Source organism: Schistocerca piceifrons, chromosome 3 (assembly GCF_021461385.2).
Source record: "Schistocerca piceifrons isolate TAMUIC-IGC-003096 chromosome 3, iqSchPice1.1, whole genome shotgun sequence".
Taxonomy (NCBI): Eukaryota; Metazoa; Arthropoda; class Insecta; order Orthoptera; family Acrididae; genus Schistocerca; species Schistocerca piceifrons.
This window is the reverse complement of record NC_060140.1, coordinates 95,238,219-95,262,198: the sequence shown is the minus strand read 5'-3', so window position 1 is coordinate 95,262,198 and position 23,980 is coordinate 95,238,219. Positions and strand designations below refer to the sequence as shown.

The following is a 23,980-nucleotide window of genomic DNA, read 5'->3' as shown; positions in this document are numbered from 1 at the left end:
TAAAGAGAAACAAGAAGAAGAAGACAAAGAGGTGGTCAGGTCCAGGGCGTTTCTTCCGTATGTGGGTAACCTCTCCTCTAAAATAGTAAGGATTTTAAAGAAGCATTGTGTTAAAGTGATCTTCCGACCACCTACGAAAATATCAGCTTTGCTTGGCTCTGTGAATGACGATCTGGGTCTGAGGAAAGCGGGTATTTATAAGATCCCTTGTCAATGTGGCAAATCCTACATTGGCCAAACTACTCGCACAGTACGGGAAAGATGCGTGGAGCATGAGCGCCACACACGTCTACTACAGCCCAACAAATCAGCCATAGCAGAACACTGTATTTCGACGGGACACTCCATGGATTATTGTGGAACAAAAATTTTAGCGACAACTAGATCTTTTTGGGAATCCATTATCAAGGAGTCCATGGAGATATGATTGGCAAAAGGTCTTATTAATCGAGACGGCAGCTTTCAGATGGAGAAAGCATGGGATCTGTAATTTCTTTAATCGCTTCACAGAGACATGGGTCTACATCTAGTGCGACGGCTGACGAAAATTGATTTTATACTTCCGACTATCGTGCCTCAGCTGCGCGAAGGCGCTTTACGACAGATAGCGCAAATTTAGGTACACCACTACGCATGCGCGGCCCGCTTCTGCTGCAGAGCGCGCCAAATTAGATAGGGGGCGTGGTATTAGCCTTCTCCACTGCGCAGGCACCGCCACGCCAATTTTCGGTATATATGGAACGACGCGCACCAGTAATCTTCAGTCTCGTACTCACCTGAAGATGGCTGCATGTTTGTTAGCCGAAATATCGTGCCAAGATGTCAACGTGATCCAGCTGCAAGCCCGAAATATGATGGACCATAACTAATATTGTTTGAAAATTATGCATGGATAAATTTCGAACAACCTAACTTAATAAACAACTGTATTCTTACTATGACAGGTAAAAAATTTACTCCCATGACAACATATCTGTGATCACACAGCATATTCATTATATAAGCAATGGATGTAGTCTTTATCAGTAATCATGGGCTTGCTTTAGTTTGCATTAAAAATTACTGTCACCAAGACAACAACCTTACTGATAATTTTTAAAGGATTAAGGGAGACTGAGTGGAATTGAATTTCAATTTATTTTAAAAAGTACAAACATTAAACATAGATTCTTATATTAGGATTATTAGAGAACCATTCAAATTGTTTCATGCGTCTGTTGCAAGAGCTCACAGTTTCCTGAAAGCTAGCATGGTAAATATCACAGTGGCTTCAGTAAGTGCAGGAACTGCACTGCATGTTCCAAATACCCACCAGTAGTTTCTGCAGTCCCATTCGTCAAATATGAAATAGGCCAGCAGCACACAAGCACTGGCATGACAGGAAATAGCTGCACTATTAAGGAATTAAGCATGTAGAAAACATATCAACAACACAGAGAACACATGGTGCATAAAATCTTCCACACTGGCTGCTAAAATACTTTTATTAAAAAGTGACTACTGGTTTAGCATCAGTAAATATGCAACTTCAGGTGATCTGTATGAGAAATTAAAATATTATACAATTACAATGGTTTTTAAAAAAAGATGTGAACTACTATAAAACATTGTATATCACAGACTTTAAAAAAATCATGGTGCAGCAAAGTGATTGTTTACAGCCAAGTCCCAGCAATCGATGTCTAGATAAAACCGAAAGTGCGCTAAAATGGTTGTCTATGATTAAACTGACTGGGATCACATGGCACCTGTAAGTGACAGGAAACCAGATAAATCTTTTTAAATTTCTGGCTCCTGTATAATTATGGGAACTAATTAAGAACTCCACCAAATCACACTCAGTCACTCATAATTTAACACTCCAAACTTTTTTCCCTATGCCATAAAATTTGCTAAAAATGAGCAGATCAACAAAGAAAAGACTAATAGTAATCAAGAACCAGGAAAGTGTGGCTGGCCTATGAATTACAACAAATAGTGGATGAACCAACCACCCTGATAAGATATTAAAATATCTCCCATAATAATTTATAAATCAAGGCTTTTCATATAATTACAGTAGTCATAACTTATTTGTCTCTTCACTTGCTCAATTACAGCATATTGAATGATTGCTTGCAGAGAATAATTCTGAAGTGGTGATAAAGTGTATTTATTGGACTCTTTTCAGGAACCATAGTTCTTCTACTCATATGAGGCTCTCAACAATTTTATCCAAAACATAGTATGTTGTGTGCATTTAAGTCTCCACAATGGATAAATGGTTGACAAGACAATCTGATGAAGTTGAAAACCTCATTTTATAATGTTTCATGTAGCAGCAGTGAAATGAAACAAAGAATTGCTCCAAAAGGCATGTGCACTGCTACAGTGACTGCTTATATGATGTTGCTGAGGAGATGAAGCAAGCAGTAATATTCATCATTAACAAATCGGCGTTCCTGATTTAACACTATACCCACTCAGGTCTACTTTACTATGGATGTTATAACTCTTCAGCACAGAAGCATCAGAAGCTTTGAAATTAGTTTCTTGGAAATGAAGACACAAGCTTCTCATCTGTATGAAAGGTTTCAGTTTCTCTACACTAATCATGAATCCATTTACGTCCCACATACATGAGATATCTGTACTTCTTGTGCTGCCAGACCCTATTATTGCTGCATTTATCTTTGCAATATTTCAAACTTTTTGCCCTATGTCATAAGATTTGCTAAAAATGAGCAGATCAGCATGGAGAAGACCACTAGTAATAAAGAACCAGGAAAGTGTGACTGGCCTATGAATAACAACAAATATTGGATGAACCAACAACCCTGATAAGCTATTGAAACCTCTCCCATAATAATTTATAATCAAGGCTTTTATGTAACTACAGTAGTTATACATTATTTGCCTCACTGGTTTCTTCAGTGCTGAAAGATAGAATAATACTGGTGACTGTTTTTCTTTGTAGTCTTCCTCCTTGCCTTGGAATAAGATATGCTCTTTGTCATGAATGTTTGTGATATATATACAAAATGTTTGCTGGCGCTAAGGGCACCCGTACTTGGGGGAAATGGTCCGCCCTCTCCCACCCTCCCCCTGCCCCGCCCATCCCCACCTCTCACAGAAAGGAAAAAAAAAAATAATAAAATGGCGTAGTCAGGTATGTTTCTTTCAAGAAAATTATTTAAAAGTTGGTATTACGCAGGTCTTTAACAGGTTCAGTACTGGAACTTTTTTATGGCTGGTTACAAGTCACCATTTGTCTTCCAAAATATTAAAAATACTCCATGTCCCCTCGTCTACCCCCCTCCCCCTACAAAGTACTGCATGGGTGTTCTTGGCTGGAGCAGAGCTTGAACACAGACCTGTGCTCTATTGGCTGACATCAAGGCCTAGTTGCAGCTGGGGAGCGGAGGCGCGCACATCACTGGTGAAGTGCGCTACCCGTGCTGGGCAAAAAGAAGAGCTGTGAAGCTGTGCTCTGACTGTGGCGTGACTCTAGCGCAAATTTTCGTGCGTCGTTTTTACGACACTGCAAAATTGTCATGTTCTCGCGTCTCATGCCACAGAATGGGCAGAAACGGACAGAAGAAGAAGACAGACATAGAGAAGAAGCCTTCGGCACCCCAACCCAGCAGGAATGCAGATCGAAAGTGCAAAGAGCATCATGTACCTGTCCCCCCTCTGTACATTCAGTGCGGTAGAGGGTCATGGACAGAGGTATATGATGTTGTAGGCAGCTGCTGCAGCGAAGTAGGCATTGGGGCCCTTGACTCAGATGCCATCGTCCAACTGCAGGCAGCGAGTGCGGCCGACCACCACGCACTGAGGAGTGCCTTGGCGACCCACTTTGTCCATCCACCTACTGTGGAGAAGACAACCGCGCTGAAACAGTGCGAAAAGCAATGCGAGGCCCTGATCAGTGGATTGCCTTGGATATGTGATGACAAGACGGTCCAGGAAGGACTGTCATGAGCCAGATTTTGGGGTGCAACTACTAAACTGCACAACCGGACTAATAAGAAGAGGCCGCTGCTGTACATCGTCGTAGTGGGAACTGCGACAGATGGCAGTGACATCTTCGGGTTAAGGAAGCTCTTAGGTTTTCCCGTGACCGCCGAAGCTCCCCCCCCCCCCCCCCCCTAGAGATGGACCCTAAGCCACAGTGCTTCAGGTGCCAAGCTGAAGCGCATGTGGCTAAATACTGCCGCAACTCGCCGCAGTGCGTAAAGTGCGCCAGTGCGCACGACACCCGCACCTGTGACAGAAGAAGAGAAGAAGTAGTGCCCTGTGCTTGCTGTGGCGGGCCACATGTGATGAACTGGCGTGGCTGCCAGGCTTTTGCCAGTGACGAATGTTCTGGAGAAAAGGCGCAAACGGAGAGGCAACGACGAGGGCACCGCAAGCGCCACTGAACAAAGAAGAAGCCAGAAGGGGAGAAGACTGCTCCCACTGCCCACAGGCGGTCGGAATATCGCACCAGTGGGAGTGGCGCAGGGGACTGGCTGCCAGCAGTAGCGCAGCAGGTGCTGCAAGTGCAGGAGATACGCACCATGCTGGCGACTGTGGCGGAGGAGGCAATTGCGGCCTTCAAAGCCACCATGAACACAGATAGGGCAGCTTTCAAGGCCACCCTGACTGCAGAGACGGAGGAGGCATGCAACCAGCTGTGGCAACTGCACTCAGAGATCGTGCATGTCATCTGTGCGGACACTGCAGATGAAGAGAAGATGCCAGCCGTCGCTCCCCTGACGGAGCAACAGGCAGAAGAACACACCGAAGAAGAAGACGGAGAATGCAGCAACAATGCCGAAGTTCATCGGCTCCGAGCAGCTCTGCTCCGACAAGTGGGCTACCAGGGCAACTAGGACACTCAAGGGCATGGGCTTCATCGTCCATTACACAGGGAAGACTCAGCCGCAGCCCTCATTGAGCCTGTCAGTGCAGCCAACAAGCGAGGAGTGTTGGCACTATGCGACCATGCATCTCCATACGCTTGGCTACGATGCACACCCACCAGACACCGATGGATGACCTGGGACCTCCCCCATGTGAAGTCACCACTGACAGTGTGGCAGAGGCTCTCACAGCTCAAATTGCAGCACACCGTGTAGCAGCACCATCTAGGACTGATCTCTTATGATGAAACTTGGCATGACACAGTATCTGATTGCATGATACCTGCTTCTAACATAACCCATCCTTGCATGACCTATCCCAGTCAGCAAGACATCTACTACTGCTCTTACTACCCGACCTAACTCTCGCAGAGGTTTTTTTCCCTTGGCACTTTTTTCCCTCTGCCCTTCAAACTGCTACGCTTTGTTCGACTTTTGACCCAATCTATTTCCAGATGTGTGCATATAAATGGTTAACCTTAACCAGACATACACAAACATTGCAGTACCCACATCCTGTGATACCTCACTTTAGTGAACACTAAACCTTAAGCAGAGATGGCAGTAGACCTTTTGAGTTGGCCATAATAATAATAACAATGATAATAATAATAAATCAAGGCCTATTTTAATGTCTGCCTTACATATTTAATTTGGCAGTAATCTATGCCATAGTTACTCACCTCCCTTGACTAGTACCTTTCTCTGTCGAGAAAGACTACTGAGTTACTAGAAGACTGACAATTGTTTTAATCTGCTATGGTATTTCAAGCTTGTATCTACTAACCCCAGGAATTCAACCAATGTAATTTATTTTAAAGCAACAGGAAATGCCATTAACTATAAATAGTAGTTGGCAACACTTTTATGAATTTTTCATGGAAGTGCGATATCATGAAAAGGAAAGTTGTCACTCACCATATAGCGGAGATGCTGAGCCGCAGAGTTGCCTGTCTGCAACTCAGCATCTCAGCTATACGGTGAGTGGCAGCTTTCCTTTTCATAATATTGATACATTCCATCCTGGATTTTCCATTGTTTGATTTCATGAGAGTGCTCTATTCTGATTTTGTAAAATTGCTAAGAGATATCACTGACCACTACTAAACACTACATATTTTGCAGAGACAAATACACAATAGAATATACTCCGACACCAAAAATTTTGTTTTGAGAAAGCATTTAAAGGATACAAATCATAGCCACCATTGGCATGAACATGGTTATTCCAAACAGAAAGCCAAGGAACTCAAACCCTATCAAACCTAGGGCAATACTGAGACCTACAGTCAACCTGAAAATTAAGAATCAGAATTGACATGGATATGAATATTTATCTTACCTAGCATAACAACTGATGACTTACTCTTTATTTTTGTATTCATAATCTTCTGGTGCATGGTCGGGGGGCAGACATACTTTAACGCTTTCATCCTGTAATAAGAACACAAGAATTCTTATAATACATCTACATCTAAATCTACATAAATACTCCACAAGCCACTGTATGGTGCATGGCAGAGGGATGATAATAATAATAGTTACAACATACTGATTTTTCAAAAACAGAAACTGCACCATATATGCAACAAAGAGAACAATTTATTGTGCTTTCAGTTCTCAACAAGTGAAAATATGTTTTATTTATTTGGTTTCACAGCAACACAAATTTCTCACCTTGGCCCAGAAAATTAAAAGTGTAATTGTCAAATGACCAGTAAGTGTGAGAAATCTTGCTGGGACTATGCTGTCAGCCACATACACCATTCTGCTTTATGTAATGAAATACTTTGGCAGGCCAGAAAACGCTCATTACCTGAAACAGGGGAGTCATCATCGTCTTTAATAAACCAATTAATAAGTGGCTGCCTAGAAACAGGCTGCAATTTCAAACTATCAAGTAGTAGTAATAATAGTACTAGTAGTTTATTCATCCAGAGATGAAAGGGTGTTGTCAGAAAATAGGCTACATAGCATAAAAAATACAAGGGTGTACAGGACCCTACACAGTACAAGGCTGCATAGTACCATACGCAATATCATATTCAAATTTGCATGTACAACTTTGATGAATTACAAAAATTTATGCAAAAAGTGTTTTATATGGAATGCTTAGTTGATATTTACATAAAGATTTTGTTCAAAATATTCATTCACATCAGAGTAGGCAGTTAATTAAATGTACTATTGACAGTAGGCTCATAGTTAATGAACATTTGCTACAAGTTTAATGCACGTATTCATTTACACTATAATAGCATTTGGTCATTAAAACTTTGAATATTGCATACTTAAATGAAGACAATGTTTTTATTTCTTTTATCTATGAAAAAACGCTTGTTTACCCTTTTTATTGTAAGAATGGAGATCTGAGTTACTTTTGAAACTGCCATTGTACCTTTTTATATTAATTACACATTTTTGTATATAGAGGCACAGCAAGAGCAGAATGTTTAACTGTTGAAATAATTGTTTGAAGGGTGTTAGCCTCAAACAATTTGGCTACGAACACTGAATACATTTTGCAGGTCCTAAGATTGCTAAAATCATTTATTCATATTGATTACCAGTTTTGGCAATTTTCTGTTTCTGCCTTTGGATCGGCAAGGATGGGACCAAAAATGCTAGGATATAGTAACTAATATAACAACACACATAATTATATCTAAGATTTGCAATACATGGAATAACAACAAGCTTACATCATTACACAATCTTCTCCTTCAGTACAGTAAGCAATGCTATACAATGTTTGTCCATGTTGGTATCGCAAGCTATACTAGAAGTCGACATGTCAATTTTAAAATAACAGCTATTTATGCATGTTACTATGCCAATTACAAGTGTTCATATTTATCACCACTTTACAGTTACAGATCCCAGGGTAAAAAGTCTTAGTGATACGTAAGTACATCAGATGGCACAGTGGTAGTAAAGATCGATATTATCATCTCATATTAGATTAAGGCATGGATCTACTATTCGTTATAATTAAATATGCCTAAATCAAGTTAGTATTCTACAGTTTTAAAAAACTGTCTGTAAATGGATGTTCAACACTCATAAAATGTAATTTACACATATGCCTTTTTATCCCACTTTAGAAATTTTTTTAAAGCATTTCTAAAAAATCTTAACAATTCTTTATTTAATTGTTCTTCATACAATACCACAAAAATGATAACTATAACCACTTAAAAGCTCTCTATTTACAACTAATGCTATCATATGTAGGTTGAGTTTTAATACATCCAGAAATAGCTTGATATCTACAGGCACAGATATGACATTTCATCAAGAATACACTCAAGGTATATATACCAACAATGGAGTTATTTAATATTTGTGCTTTTGTTATTGACTATGATATTTACATGAGCTTATCCACCTCAGTCACTCAAGGTGTAGGTGAAATAACCTGACACCTATGTGCAATCTGATCACCTGATATCTACGTGAACACTCTTCTATGTTTAATATACCCAAAGTACAATTATTACAACATATGGGGATGCAATCACTCTTAAACTGAGCCCATGATCTAGTTTTACCAGCTCACTCTAAATATGCCTGTGCTAGAACAAATATGTTCACTTGATAGACATCCTAGATGACTAATGTCAAAAATGTCATCCTTTAATGGAATATGGCCAGTGTCCAGATCATCATAATTTTAAAACATTTCTGTGCTAAATACTTGAGACAAATTTTTGTATAGACTTACAATATATGCCAATCTTTATTGGAAAACTTTCTCCAAGAATATTTCTAAATATTTTTTAATGATTCTTAATGTCAAAATACATAAGAGAAACCTAAAACTTTCCCAAAAAATCCTATGTATGCCTTAAGATGCCACATGTAATCTAATTAAATTACATCCATATGTACTCCAAATGTGCGAACTTGTATACGACAGTATCTCATGCGATGTTTAGGTAAGAGCTCATTCCCTGATGTCTACCTGAAACTTCGTCACCCGATGACCACTGGAAATCTCTTCCACAAACAATTTACCACATAGGATTGCAACTACTCTTAACTGAACCTGTGAACTATATATTTAAAAAAAAATTCTCTTTTTGTTAGATGTAATGTATAAATGAGCTTATTTATAGCAACCTATACGATGCCTACTCACGTTCCCTGATGCCTAAGTACAGTCCGCACCTCGTGGTCGTGCGGTAGCGTTCTCGCTTCCTGCGCCCGGGTTCGATTCCCGGCGGGGTCAGGGATTTTCTCTGCCTCGTGATGACTGGGTGTTGTGTATTGTCCTTAGGTTAGTTAGGTTTAAGTAGTTCTAAGTTCTAGGGGACTGATAACCATAGATGTTAAGTCCCATAGCGCTCAGAGCCATTTGAACCATTTTTTGAGCCTAAGGACAAACAAGTCACCCAGTGTCAAGGTTAAATCTCTTCCATTGTTTTCTGTGATCAACATACAATTACACCCCACTTAGATTGCAGAAGCTCATAAAATAACCCACAATCTAATGTTGCTAATCATTCACAGATATCTGTATACAATATAATTAATATATTCATAGGTGTTCTCCCTATATGACGATCATCAATGTGCCATCGTATATTTCTAACAATATCATCTTGATTAATTTTACTCCGTCCAGAATTACTGCGAATCAAAGGCAAAAATTACACAGAATACAATCTACATAAAATCCCTTCCATTACTGATATAACCAACATAATTATAAACTTGCCAAGGATTGCAGTTGCTCTTAAACTAATCTGTGACCTTGTATTACTAACCCTTGGTACATAATACATTGCAGCACAATTATTATTTTCGTGTGATATTCTCTCTAGATGATTAATACCAAATGTGGTATCAAGAAATATAGTATGGCCATTGGTTAAGTTATTCCTTCTATGTCTTGTGATATATTAATAGTTACATGTAAAAGGCATATAATCGAAACCAATCTACAAAATTTTGAATACACCTTTCTCAATATTATGTCTCAATTTTGATTGTAATATGTGAGCAGTATTAAATGCAAGACTAACAGTAGTTTTCTGAAATTGCCATTTTCTGTCTGATGCTTTTCCTCTATATGTAATAGGAATAAATTTTATCTCAATTTTTCATTTTATGTCAGTTTGCTTTACAGTGCTATTATCTCAATTGTTTTTGCTACATTTTTTATTAATATTTCTGTACAGGACATCTACTAGGCCATCATGACAGCTACTGACATCAACGATGAGTTTAAGTGTCATCAGCTCTATATCTACACTTTCATTATCTGATGTAAGATGATACTAAAGTATGCCATATTGTAGCACATCAGCTGGCACGATTCTTTGAATCTTATCTGTGTTTGTAGGTTTTCTAAAAATGCTGAAACAGTTCATGTCATTCTGTTTCATTAAAGTTATATCTAAATAGTTAATGGCCTTGTTATTCTCTCTCTCTAATCTTGGCTACACTTCCTTCTACACGCAATACCAATTACATGTAACGCAAAGAAAGCGGAGCTTACCTTGTTAGTGAGGCAGAGCATATTTGGCTCTCCAGACTAAATTTTTGTCAACATAAACACTTAAAAATTTGGTGACAGCTACCCTCTCAGTCTGTTTATTTTGAATTCTGAGTTCTGGGTCATGATGTGACTTTGTTTTTCTCTAATGAATATAATTAATTTTTGACAGATTTATGATTAAGTTGTTGATTTCAAACCAACTCTCATTGCAGGTGTTAGTAATACCTAGTTTACATCAATTACAACAACATTTGTGTCATCAGGGAAGAGAATAATGAGAGTTGCACTGAACGGAATCTTGATGTCATTTAGCACTCTTGGACTACTGACATATGACAGACAATTATTTCCTCATGCAAATGCAGTTAAGAGGTATTCACACAACTCCATACCACTATATAAATCATTGCATTAGTGCAAAAATGGGTGACCATCCAACTAAAAACTGTCAAAACGACAATGAAGCAGAAAGGCTGGTCAGTACATACATTGAGGATGCCCAATACCAATTTCTGCAACTGTAAAAATAGATCACAGCACTCATAATTTTTGGAACACTCTCTTCTGCTCCAAAAGCTAGGAGAGATGTGATCTATTTTTATGTGTATATATTGGTGACACTGGGAGATGCAGTGCCTGAAGATTAATAGGGATACAGCATGGGCAAAAACGAGAAAAAAATGTCCATTAAATATGGGCATCAAAACGCGTATGTAAGAGTTGTGAGCACTTATGTATCTTTGCTACTGTGAAACACATCTCTTCTATTGCTAGTTCTTTGTTATTGAAAATGACCTACAGTTTGCAGTTAACAAATGAGAACATATTATTCTGTTACTGCGAAACACAGCAGAGCTTCTGATGTAATCTGCTTGCTGTTACATGTGACCTGGACTTGTGAATCATTGCTAAAGGAGGTGCTCAATATGGTGTCCATTCATAGCAAGGCATGATTCTGTCTGACACACTCTCTGAAAAAAGCCGGGTTGGTCACGGATGCACTGATGATGCGTTCCTGTAGTGTTTGTACATAATTAAAGGGGCTTGCATACACCAAAGATTTCGTGTCCCCACAACCAAAAATCCAGGGGATTGAGAAAGGGGAAATGAGTTGACCAATGTACTGGACTTCCTTGACCAAATCATTGTCTATTAAATGTCTGCATGGGGTATTCTTGGACATTTTGGAGAAAATGGGCTGGTGCTACATCATGCTTGAACCACATCTGCAACCACTTGGAATGGTACTTCCTCTAGCTGCCATGTAAGTCCCTTGATAGAAACTGGCCATACCTTGCACCAGTTAATCTGTTTGATAGCATGTACAGTGTCTGGAAAGTAATATGTCACATTTTTTGTGACATGGGGGGGTGGGGGGTTGGGGGTGGGTGTGTAGGTCGCAAGTGGCAGGTTGCTCAATTGTCTCGGTGCTCTTGGGAGCATTAGGGTGGCTTCTTCTGTGACCCTCTACTTAATGGTCGCTTCAAACTTGCAATGGTGAAAGCTTTAGAGCAATGCTATGCAATAAAGTTTTGCATGAAGCTCAACAGCATGCAGGTGGAAGCTTCTGGAATGCTTAAGGAAGCCTTCAGAAATGATTACCTTCCCATACGACGGTTGAACAGGTGGCACAAGGTGTTTGGAGGTCACGAGGAGGTAACTGATGAGGCCTGTGCAGGATGCCTTTCTACACCGTGAACAGATGACTGCGGAACTCATGTGTGCTAGTTACTGAATTCAGACTGCTGAAAGAGTGTTCACTTAAAGTCAGAATAATTGGACTTGCCAAAAATAGTTATTCATGAGACTGTATTGGAAGACATGGCTATGCAGAAGATTTTTCCTAAACTTGTGTCCAGAAATTTGACCGAAGTGCATAAGCAACATTGAGTGGAAATGTGTGAAGGATCCAAGAAACTCCCAATTTCCTGCACCATGTGATCACTGGGGATGTGTCATAGGTCTTTCAATATGACCTGGGGTCAAGTGCATGGAAAGGCACATGACACAGTTATTGTGTCTGAAGAAGGCTGAAGGCTCACATAAACAAGTCCCAGGTGAAGTCTATACTACTTTTTTTATTTTTAATGCAAAGGGGATAGTGCACCTTGATTTCATACCCCCTAGCCTGACCACCAACGCTAATTCTACAAGAAAGTGCTTCAGAGACAGAATCACAGGATCACCCACGTCCAAAAGGAGTTCCATGCTTCATGGAAACTGCACCACGACAACACACTGGCTCACACTGCCTTTGTTGTCAGCCTACCTGAACTGGATCAATGCGACAACAGTGCCACAGCCAGCCTGCTGTCATGATCTGGCAACAGAAGACTATTTTTTGTTTCCTTGGCTCAAAGGAGAGCACTGTGAGTCAGAGGACAACATGTAGCTACTTCAATGGCTTCTCTGAACAGCATCCCACTGAGGAGTTCCAGAAAGCTTATGATGCATGGTAATCATGCTTGTGAAAATGTATTGATGCAGAAGGGTCATGCTTCCAAGAATTTTAAGCTGTTGAACCCACTCAGTCAATAAACCTGGGTGGGGTGGGGGGTGGGTGTGAGAGGTGGGTGGGGGATGGGGTGGGGAAGGGGCTGGTTGTGGTGGATGCAATACATTACTTTCTGGTCAAATCCTGTAATATCCTAATAGTCTATTGCCAGTAATTCTTGACCATACATTAAATGAAAATTGGTCCTGGTGCCCAGCTTCTTGTGGATTTGCATCAGCTCACATATCGGTAATGAAAACTAACAGTCCCTTCTCACTTCTGAAACCGTTCCCATCTGTGAGCCGTAGCTTCGTGGTGAAAAGTGAATCTACATCATGCCTTTGCAATAGTAATTGGTAGAACTGCATTCTTGGTGGTTGATCTTGTGGCTGAAGGGCTTGGACATGCTGTACAAGAAATGCACACAGTAACTGTTCATGTAAGATTGCCCAACTGGAAGATGACTAATTCCATTAGATGCTGAAATTCTGTGTACACTAATTTAACAAGCTTCTTCCACTCATTCCACTGCTTGCTCCTCCATGACAGGAGCATGAATTGTGCAAAGGCTTGCTATGATCTGCAATTGCAGTTATGGAACCAGAGCCTGCTAACAGTTGGAAAGATGGCTGACTGAATAATTGTAGATATGGTGCCCAGCGTTACAGATATTTTTCAAGATCAGGATGTGAGGAAATTGGCTCAATGGTTGCTTCCATTTGCCAGACCATAACAGAAGATAATGTCTGTCACGTCCCATGTGGAGTAATAGGCTTCCATTATCCTGGTAAGTGCAAAGATGGAACTCCAATAAAAAAGCATGTCATAAACTTAGCAAAGCACAAACTGTTTCTATTACAAATAATGTATGCACTGTACTTACCCAGAACTGTTTACATCATTTACAGTAACAACATTAACAGGTGTTTACAGCATGCTGTATCCATGAAAAATAACACAGTAATGTGTCCTCACTTGTTCACTGCATTCTGTAGGGCAGTGGTAATAGCATAGAGCTTGCAGTAGAAAAGATGCGTTTCACAATAGCAAAGATGAACAACTGCTCATAGATCTTAAGATGTGCATTTTAAGCCCATGTTTACAAGACATTTCTGTCTTGTTCTGGTCTGTACTACCACCTTTCATAACAGGTAATACTTTTTTTAACATTCTGTGTACATGTTTACACCAAAAAGAGCACAATTGAATCACAAAGCTGATCATGATGCATCCAGAATAAGGGAGGTAGGATAATAAATGCAGAAAAAAAGTTCCATGATAACTGTACATTTAGGTTTATCTCCTTCTCCTCCTGCAGAGCTACACACTGAGGTGACAAAAGTCATGGCATTGCGACATGCACATATACATATGGCAGTAGTATCATGTACACAAGATATAAACGGGCAGTGCATTGGTGGAGCTATCATTTGTATTCAAGTGATTCATGCAAAAAGGTTTCTGATGCAATTATGGTCACGTGATGGGAATTAACAACCTTGAATGTGGAGTTTTAGTTGGAGCTAGACCCATGGGACATTCCATTACCGAAATCATTTGCGAATGCAGTATTCTGAGACGCAGAGTGTCAAGAGTGTGCTAAAAATACCAAATTTCAGGCATTACCTCTAATCACAGACAACACAGAGGCCAATGGCCTTCACTTAATGACCGAGAGCAGTGGAATTTGCTACCAGACAAGCAACACTGCATGAAATAACCACATAAATCAATGTGGGATGTACGATGAATGTATATGTTAGGACAGCACAGTGAAATTTGGCTTTAATGGGCTGTGGCAGCACATGACTGAAGCGATTACCTTTGCTAACAGCACGGCATTGCCTGCAATGCCTCTCCTAGACTCGTGACCATATCAGTTGGACCCTAGATGACTGGAAAACCATGGCATGGTCGGATGAGTCTCATTTCCGTTGATATGAAATGATGGTAGGGTGGGGACAGACCTCATGAAGCCGGGCACTATGCAAGCTGGTGGAGGCTCCAAAATGGTCTGGTCTCCATTTAAATGGATCATTGATTGGAAATGGTCATGTTCAGCTGCTTGTAAACCATTTGCAGCCATTCATGGATTTTGTGTTCCCACACGATAGAATTTTTACGGATGACAATGTGCCATGTCACCAGGCCATAATTGTTTGCAATTAGTCTGAAGAACATTCTGGGCAGTCCAAGCGAATGATTTGGCCACCCAGATCGCCCCACATGAATCATATCAAACATTTATGGGAAGCAATCGAGAGATCAATCTTGCACAGACAACACTTTTGCAATTATAGGCAGCTATAGAGGCAATGTGGCTCAATATTTCTACTGGGGATTTCCACTGACTTGTTGGGTCCATGCCATGTTGAGTTGCTGTACAACACAGGGCAAAAAGAGGTCCGACAATATTAGGAAGTATCCCATAACTTTTGTCATCTCAGTGTACTTTTGTACTGGTATTTAATGTGTTTACTATACTTTAAAAGTATCTGAGTATGAATACTGCCACATTAAAAAAAATTATTTTGAGGACATTACCACGTGAGAGGCCTCAGGAAGACTGATAAAAGAATAAAACTTGTCATCAGAGTTTATGAAGTGATTGTTGATTATTTCATATCATTGTTTAGGGCCAGAGGTAACGCCATCTTCATTCTTAATGAATGTTGTCGACTCCTGTCTTTCTTACCAACTGTCTCAATCACAGCTTTCCACATTTCTTTTCATTATTTTTTTACTGTTTCGAATTGATTTGATTTTTATTTGGTCCTGCTGATTGCATGTTGTACAAATAGTTTACTAGTAATAAAGGACAAATCAAGTGAAATAATGTGGTATTACATGAGCATTTTATATATCATGTTTTACTTATTTTCTAAGAACAATTCGTTGCATGTAATATTATACCTCGCTGTTTAATGGCACAAATTTCAGTGAATGACTAAAATTACAGAATAAATGGAAGTACATATTTTTATCCTAATGACATTCCATATTGTTGACTACAGTATATATATTGACCAGTAGTAGTAAATATCACGAGAGATTTGAAGAGACTCCTACAGGATGTTCTGTTAGAGACCCCATATATTAATCTCTTTGCCTGTTTTTGAAGTATGAAAACTTTTTCAGCTCATGCAGCATTTCCCTATAATATTATTCCATAAGAGAGTACAGAGTGGAAATAATGTGAAATTCAGTAACAACATTATTTCTCTTTCGAAAAGTGAGAAATGGCTCTCAGTGTGAAGCACGCTGAGCTAAGTTTCTTGACCATATCATCAATTTGCTCTTTCCATTTGAACTGACTGTCCATCTGTTTGCCAAGGAATTTTGTATGTGGGGTTTCATTTATTTTCTGACTGTTAGTATGCATTTCTGAAACTTGAAGTTTTTTATTTGTTGTTTGAAACTGTATAATATTATTTTTGAACAATACGGGATTAACCTATTTGCTGTGAACCATTTGTATACTTTTTTAGTGCGCATCAGGGCTGCATCCTGCATTATGGAGTTGGGTCCTTTGATCAGATTACTTGTATCCTCAGCAAACTATTTTTTCTCTGTTATTGTTTGTAATTAGTGGATCATTAACATAATGTAGATCAAGAAAATCGGTAGCACATGGACTGAGTCCTGAGGGTCACCATATTTTACATTTCCCCAATTTAAGTTTATTGTTACACTGCCCTCCACTGAGATAACTCTTTGTTTCATGTTGTGTAAATAAGATTCTAGCCAAGCTAAAGGTTTGCCTTTGATGCCATAGTGTGGACATTTTTTTAGCAATGAGTTATGATGTGCACGGTTAAATACCTTAGCAAGGTCACAAAAGATCCCCAGTGGACACCATCTGAAATTCAGTTCACCTAGTATTGCATCTATTAGGGTAATATAGCTCTGTCTGTGAAGAATCCATTATGAATGTTGTGTAGGTATCAGTAAACCATTTTGTGTAGTGTGACTATAAATCCTCTCACACGCTATTCTCTTAAATACCTTTGAGGGCACTGGCAGCAGAGAGGTGAACTGATAGTTGGATATTACATTTCTAATCCACTTTTGTGGATTGGCATCACTGCCACATGTTTTAATCTATCCAGAAATATCTCAATTTTCATTGACTGGTTACAAAAATAACACAATGTGTGACTGATTAGATCTGCTCATGATTTTAAAATCCTACTTGATGCACCACCATATCCAGAAGACTGTGAGCTTTTAAGCAATTTTATGATTTTTAAAATTTCTTTAGGAGTTGTGCTTTTGAAATGAAGTCCTATGTTTGTTGTGATTTGCACATGATTAGGTAGCTCTGTGCCTTCAGTGGTAGAGTGTTCATTATGGTTCCCTGTTTTTTAGTTGTTGTAATAAAAACTATTGACTTCTCAGACTGAAAAATGATTATTCTACCCTATACCATTGCCTTAGGACTGTGGTATTCCTTGTCTGACCTGCCTTTTTTGTGTATAATGCATGTGTTTTGCCTTATTGATTAGATTTGTTAGAATTTTACAGGATTTCTTGCAATGTAATTTCACAACTGGATTGCACTAGTCCTCTGTTCTATATACAGATCCCTCTTTTTTGTACACATTTTAATGCCAGTTGTTATCAGCTCTTTCCTTCCATTACAGGCTGATTGGGGGGAGCACACTTCAAAAGGTTTGAGAAATATGTTCAGCGATGAACTAGATTTTTTAATCACTTTCTCTGCTTGTTATAGTGTTTGATGCAGTTATAGAATAACATGCAATCTGCAGTTTTACACTAAGCATCCAGCAGTATTTATTTCTACAAGAGATATGTATTCCAGACATTTTGCATGTGCATGTGCATGACTTGACTATAAAATCAACATTATAATATTGCCGCAGAACGTGGTACTCATAAATTTATCTACTTTAATGTCAGCATCACTAGCACAACAGACACCCTAAGTCTCAGCTTTATGGAGCACAAGGTAAAAGTTACTGTTTTGCTTGTGTTGCCTATTGGTTTTTTGTAAACTGGTATACATTGGAAAGTTTCTGCAAGCCATACTCAATATCAAACAGTTATGATATTTAATCTGCAAACCAGCAACATACTGTTATTAACAAAATTGTCCCACATATCCTGTAAAATCTTCACCAATCAACACTTGAGATTGAATAGATACTTATACAAACTGTGTGAATGTGTTGTTGTGGACTTCAGTCTGAAGACTGGTTTGATGCAGCTCTCCCCACTACTCTGTCCCATGAAAACCTCTTCATCTCCAAATAACTGCTGTAATCTACATCCGTTTGAACACACTTTTTGTATCCATATCTTGATCTTCCTCTCCAATTCTTATACACCCATTTCCCTCAAGTATTAAACAATGAGTCCTTGATGTCTCAAGAGTGTGTCCTATCAGCCGATCCCTTAGTCAAGTTGTGCCCCAGATTTTTTTTCTCCTCAGTTCTGTTCAGTAGCTTCTCATTAGTTATGTGATCTACCCATATAATATTCAGCATTTTTGTATAGCATCACATTCCAAAAGCTTCAATGTTTTTGCTTCTTGTCTGAACTGCTTATCATCGACATTTCATTTCCATGTACAGCTACACTTCAGACAAATACCTTCAGCAAAAACTTCCTAACACTTGGATTTATATTCAATCTTAAGATATACCTCTTCTTCTGCTTATTATTTTCCACAGTTAAATTCTCTATGAAGGCTGGCGGACATAGTGCAACAGCTATTGACTTATTAGACACAACAACCTACACTGTATAATGAATAGTTAGTTGTTTGATGTGATCTTGTTGTCTTTCTCAGCAAGGTGTGCGACCTTGTTGTCTTTCTCAGCAAGTTGAATATATATATATAGGTCTTGGGTTTCCAGCTGAGTGAGTTCGGTGAAATGGGCACATTGTTTCAATGAGTGTAATTCCCACCGCCTTCTGGAGAAGTGCTGAGATGGTGTCTTGGTTGTCCTTATATATATGCTGCAGTGTGGCAGGCTCCCCCTCAGCTCACTCCAGAGCAGATGGGAGTGAAGAGAGGCCTCCTTTGAGTCCCAGTGTGGTCAACCAGACTCCCCCTCACATGCCGTGAACAGAGATGGTGGATAGCAACTATGTTGTGATTTGGACTCATTACTGGGTATAATACAATGGAAGTGCTCCCAACCGGAAGACATCTGCATGGCATGTGAGGTGGAGGCTGACTGACTTGACGGGCTCAAGTGCGAGCCTTCTGCCCACTATCACCCACCTCATGATGATGGGAAGAGGCAGCTTACTATACCGTGGTTTCAGTACAGTGTGAACATTAATAAAACTGACAAAACTGCAGGGACAGATTCCTGACTGGAAATGGAAGAAAAGAGGCCCTATGGACATGTGTCCAGAAATGCATTGTTGCCACGGTAGATGGTGCTGATGATTGAAAGTTCTTCTGACCATGTGGTGTACGTTCCTCGAGGGTTGCAGGCTGTGTTATTAATGCAGCGTACTGTAAGCAGCAGAATGGTCTTGTATTCATTTTGGGAACAAGCCAAGATGGTGTTTGTTTATGGCCAAACAAATGGAAACAGTAGAGAGGCAACATGGTCTTCCAAATCTGGTGTACGCTCAGTCCACCACTTCCCTATACATTCATCTTTCTGAAAGAACCCATGATCATACAAATGTCGAAAAAGGACTTGAAATGTAGTTTGAAATTGTTGGGGTCGGTAAGAGTACTTGTATTGGTATAGCCGTAATGCGTCTCAACCGTTTCCACCTGCTTGGCCATACCCAAACATGACCTCGCCTTGTTCCCAACATGAATACTGGACTATTCTGCTGCTTACAGTATGCTGTGTGAATCACACAGCCTGCAACACACAAGAGGCACACACCACCTGGTCAGAGGAACTTTCATTTGTCAGTGCTGTCTACTGCAGCAACGATGCATTTTTGGACACATGTTCATAGAACATTTTTTCCTCCATTTCCACTCAGAAATCCACCCTGCAGTTTGTTGCTCTTATTAATGTTCACTCTGTATATGGACAACTACAAAAATGTCATGACACTACACTAGAAGATGATGTAAGTGACATTCATAGAGAGACTGTGCAATTCAATGACCTCATTTGGCTGGAAAACTGAGAGCTTTATATTAGTCAATTATCTACCTGACCATGATGGCCACATGTTAATAATAAAATATACTGATCAGTTAGGTACATACTATAGAAAAAAAAGTGTTGTATCACATAACCATAAACAATGACTCAATCACAGTGCTTACTTGGTTATTCAGGAAGAATGCCGGGAAAAATTTATGAGGGTTGCTCAGAAAGTAATGCACCTTATTTTTTTCTCAGCTGAAAACAAAGCTACAAATGTGAAACAGACTGTATGTATTATATGAAGTCTCCTGAGAGAGCGTGCCACTACTTGGAAAAATAAAGAGTTATTGCATTAATGGAATATATCTTGCATAGTTGGAGTTTTACCTTCATAATAGAAATAAGACTCTCATTAACAGACTGTCACAAGCACAAAACTAACCTGAGAATGAAACTGTAATGATTGCTGATGACACAACCATACTAGTCATGGGTTCAAAAATAAATCTCAGCAGACACAGCTCAGATCTACATCTACACCTATCTACATCTGCGCCTACACCTATACTCTGCAAACCACTATGAAGTGTACAATAGAGGGTACAACCCATTGTACCAATTACTAGGTTTTCTCCCATAACATTCATGCACGGTGTGTAGGAAGAACGATTATTTAAATGCCTCCATATGCACTATAATTAATCTAATCTTGTCCTCAAAATCCCTGTGGGAGCGAAACATAGGAGGTTGTAGTACATCCTAGAATTATCATTTAAAGATAGTTCTTTAAACTTTGTAAGTAGCTTTTCTCTGAATAGTTTATCTTCAAGAGTCTGCCAGTTTAGTTTCTTCAGCATCTCTGTGACATTCTCCCACAGATAAACAAATCTGTGAAAATTTGTGCTGCCCTTCTCTGCATATGTTCATTATCCCCAGTTAATACCACTTGGTGTGAACCCCACACATTTGAACAATATTGTAGGATTGGTCACACAAGTGATGCGTAAGCAATCTGCTTTGCAGACATTAAATTTCCCCAGTATTCTACCAATAATCAAAGTCTGCCAGCTGTTTTCCGCCCACACAGGCTATGCGTTCATTCCATTTCATATCCCTACAAAGTGTTACCCTCAGTATTTGTACAAGTTGACAGATTCTAGCTGTGGTCCAGTGATATTTCAGTCATAAGATACTACTTTTTTTGTAAGTGCACAGTTTTACATTTCTGGACATTTATAGCAAGTTGCCAATCTTTGCACCACTTTGAAATATTATCAAGATCTGACAATATTTATGCAGCTTCTTTCAGACAGCATTTCATTTTAGATAAGAAAAGTCTGTGATTATTATTAATGTTGTCTGCAATGTCATTAGTATACAACATGAACAGTAAGGATCCCAACACACTTCCTTGGGACACACCTGAAGTTCAGTGACTCTCCATCCAAGATAACATGCTGTGCCCTCCCTACCAAGAATGATAATGGCTGAAGACACCTACTAGTGGCTCACAGCTGACTGCTTACATCTTAATCTCACAAAGACTCATATTGCTCAATTTTGAACCAGCAGTAATGACTCATTATCATTGGAAGTCAGTGTTAATGGGCATTAATTAAATGAAACACACTATGTAAAATTCTTTAAGGTTCAGTTGGATTATGACTTAAAATGGAGTCAACACACAGAGGAACTAGGCAAGCAACTCAGTTCAGCATACTACACTCTCACAAGCATTTCTCACTGTGTTTACTTTAAGACAAGAATGCTGCTGTATTTTGCAAATTCTCACTTCATGTAATATGGAATTATCTTCTGCGACAGTGCACATAAAGTAAACAAAGTGTTCATTCAGCAAAAGTGAGCAATAAGAATATTATGTAAAGTAGATAACCATATGCATTACTGAAGCATTTTTAATGATCCTGGATTTCTTTCAATAACTTCCCAATACATTTATTTGTTAATGGTTTTGTGTTGATAAAAAAAAATCAGTTGCAACTCAACTGTCATTTATTCAGTCAGAATACAATACACAAAAGTAATTTCATGTAAATTTTGTCTCCTTGTTCACTGCCGAGAATGGAATTTGTACTTTACTGGTAAGATATTCAATAAGCTCCCATGTAACATCATGCTAGAAACTTGGAATCATGACCAATTCAAAAGAAAATTAAAAACATATGTCATTAGTCACTCTTATTACAAAATAATTTGAATATCTGGATTCATGGAATGAAAAGTTCTGTTAGTTACATAGGAGGTAGCAGCATTTATTGTAAATTTGTGTGACAAGTAAGTAAATATGTTCCGATGTTACATTTACCTGGAAGTACATATTTTCTTTGAAAATATCATCGTAATTAAACAAAATAACAGCAGCTTTATAGTATGACCAAAGAGACAGCAGATTTCTTTTTAATTTACTTGATTAAATTTAGATAGATAGTCATGAATACCATTCAGCAGTTACAGTGGCAGTTTATTACTAATACAGTGTACAGATTAAGTTTATGGTTTCTAGGTCATTTCTTAATATTCACACTGACTCACTCCTCTCCCCTAAAGGTTCTCTTTCTTGATGAGATCTAAAGAACATGATGAATGAATGAAAACATCAGTTTCAGTAGTGCTTCATGTTTTCCATGTTATGATATTTTAACACTTTCACTATTTCTTGGTGAAGGTAAGATTCTTTTAAGCTGTCTATATTTAGGTCTCCACACATCAAAACAATGGGATATTTTGAAGTGTACAGCTGAAGCAATGTGTCTAGTTTTCAAATAAAAATTGGTAAGCTACTATTAGGTGATTTATAGGTGCATGTAACGAAAAATTTAATTAACCTAATATCTACGGCAATGAACTGAATGCTTTTCTCATAATTCATTCGTTTGAATTTTTAACTATGGGAATACATTCTACACTGTCTCTCGACCTTTTCCTTGATGAACAAAAATGATTGACAGTGTGGTACTGGTAATCTGGGAGCAGAAAGTAAATAAATTCGTCATCTCTGAGCCAGTGTTCAGCTATAAAAAGCAAATTCATCATGATTGAATAAATTTCTAAAATTATTTCTAGGACTCATTTAATTTTTCATATGGTTTGCGGATTCTGGAAGAAAACACAAAATTATAATTAATTGTGAGGGTGCAATGGTTTTGTTTGATGTTTTCCTTGCTTACAGTCGCTTGTGATGGCCCACTCTGTGGAGTGTTTATCCTAATGAAGTTCCGTTGCCAGAGAATTTATGTCAGTTTAACGTTAGCTTGCTTGTATAGCATATAAGCTCTTGATTTATTTCTGCAATTTTTATGTCACAACTGAAAACGGATACCGAAGAAAATAGCACTTAGTTAATTCCACTTCTAATTCGATGACGTTCTTCGAGACGACACCTGCTGGGATAGTAATAACAATAAATCATACAAGGAAGCGAAAAACTTTCTACTGCTAAAAAAATTTACCACCGCGGAACAATTTTCGTTGTGTGGTGATGCGAAGCTTTTGCTATTTGGAAAACAGAATACAGTTTATCGCTTCAGTTCATTTAACAATAGTAAATGAATCTTCAGTAATATCGGTACGCAAAATTGGTATTTAAAGCTCCATACATTTATTACTTACGTGAAACGTTCTTAATTATTATGCTATAATCTGCAACGTTCTAGTTGAACACGCTCAACTCGCAATAACGTCTGCAACGGTTACCATGGAAACGCTGTAAGAGCTTGACAACAATTATTGCGCGGCAAAATAAGTCTCGATATTTTAGACATTAACTCTGTCCATGTAGCATGTAAGTATCTTTGTAAAAAGTGGTAGTCGTGATTATTATACAGAGCACGTCACAAGCTTATGTGAATAAAATATTTGTGATAAAACCATGGGATTATACTTTAAAACAGTGGCTCATTGCATCTGATTGCCTGATATTTCAAGACGTCATGTTACCAGCATTGCGTTCATGTTTTTATACTGAATGCGATACTTTTGTAAA

General features: G+C 38.8%; 1 protein-coding gene across 1 annotated transcript; it reads right to left on the bottom strand.

Moving 5' to 3' along the window:
• Nucleotides 1–1,156: 1,156 nt before the first annotated feature.
• LOC124790043 (transmembrane protein 107-like) lies at nucleotides 1,157–23,740 on the bottom strand. The gene is made up of 5 exons (XM_047257600.1): nucleotides 23,608–23,740; nucleotides 6,564–6,702; nucleotides 6,253–6,320; nucleotides 6,080–6,180; nucleotides 1,157–1,388 (listed from the first exon to the last, which is right to left on the bottom strand). Exons 2-5 carry the CDS (start codon nucleotides 6,651–6,653, stop codon nucleotides 1,228–1,230), a joined length of 420 nt encoding a protein of 139 aa, XP_047113556.1. The 5' UTR covers nucleotides 6,654–6,702; nucleotides 23,608–23,740; the 3' UTR covers nucleotides 1,157–1,227.
• Between the last annotated feature and the right edge of the window lie 240 nt (nucleotides 23,741–23,980).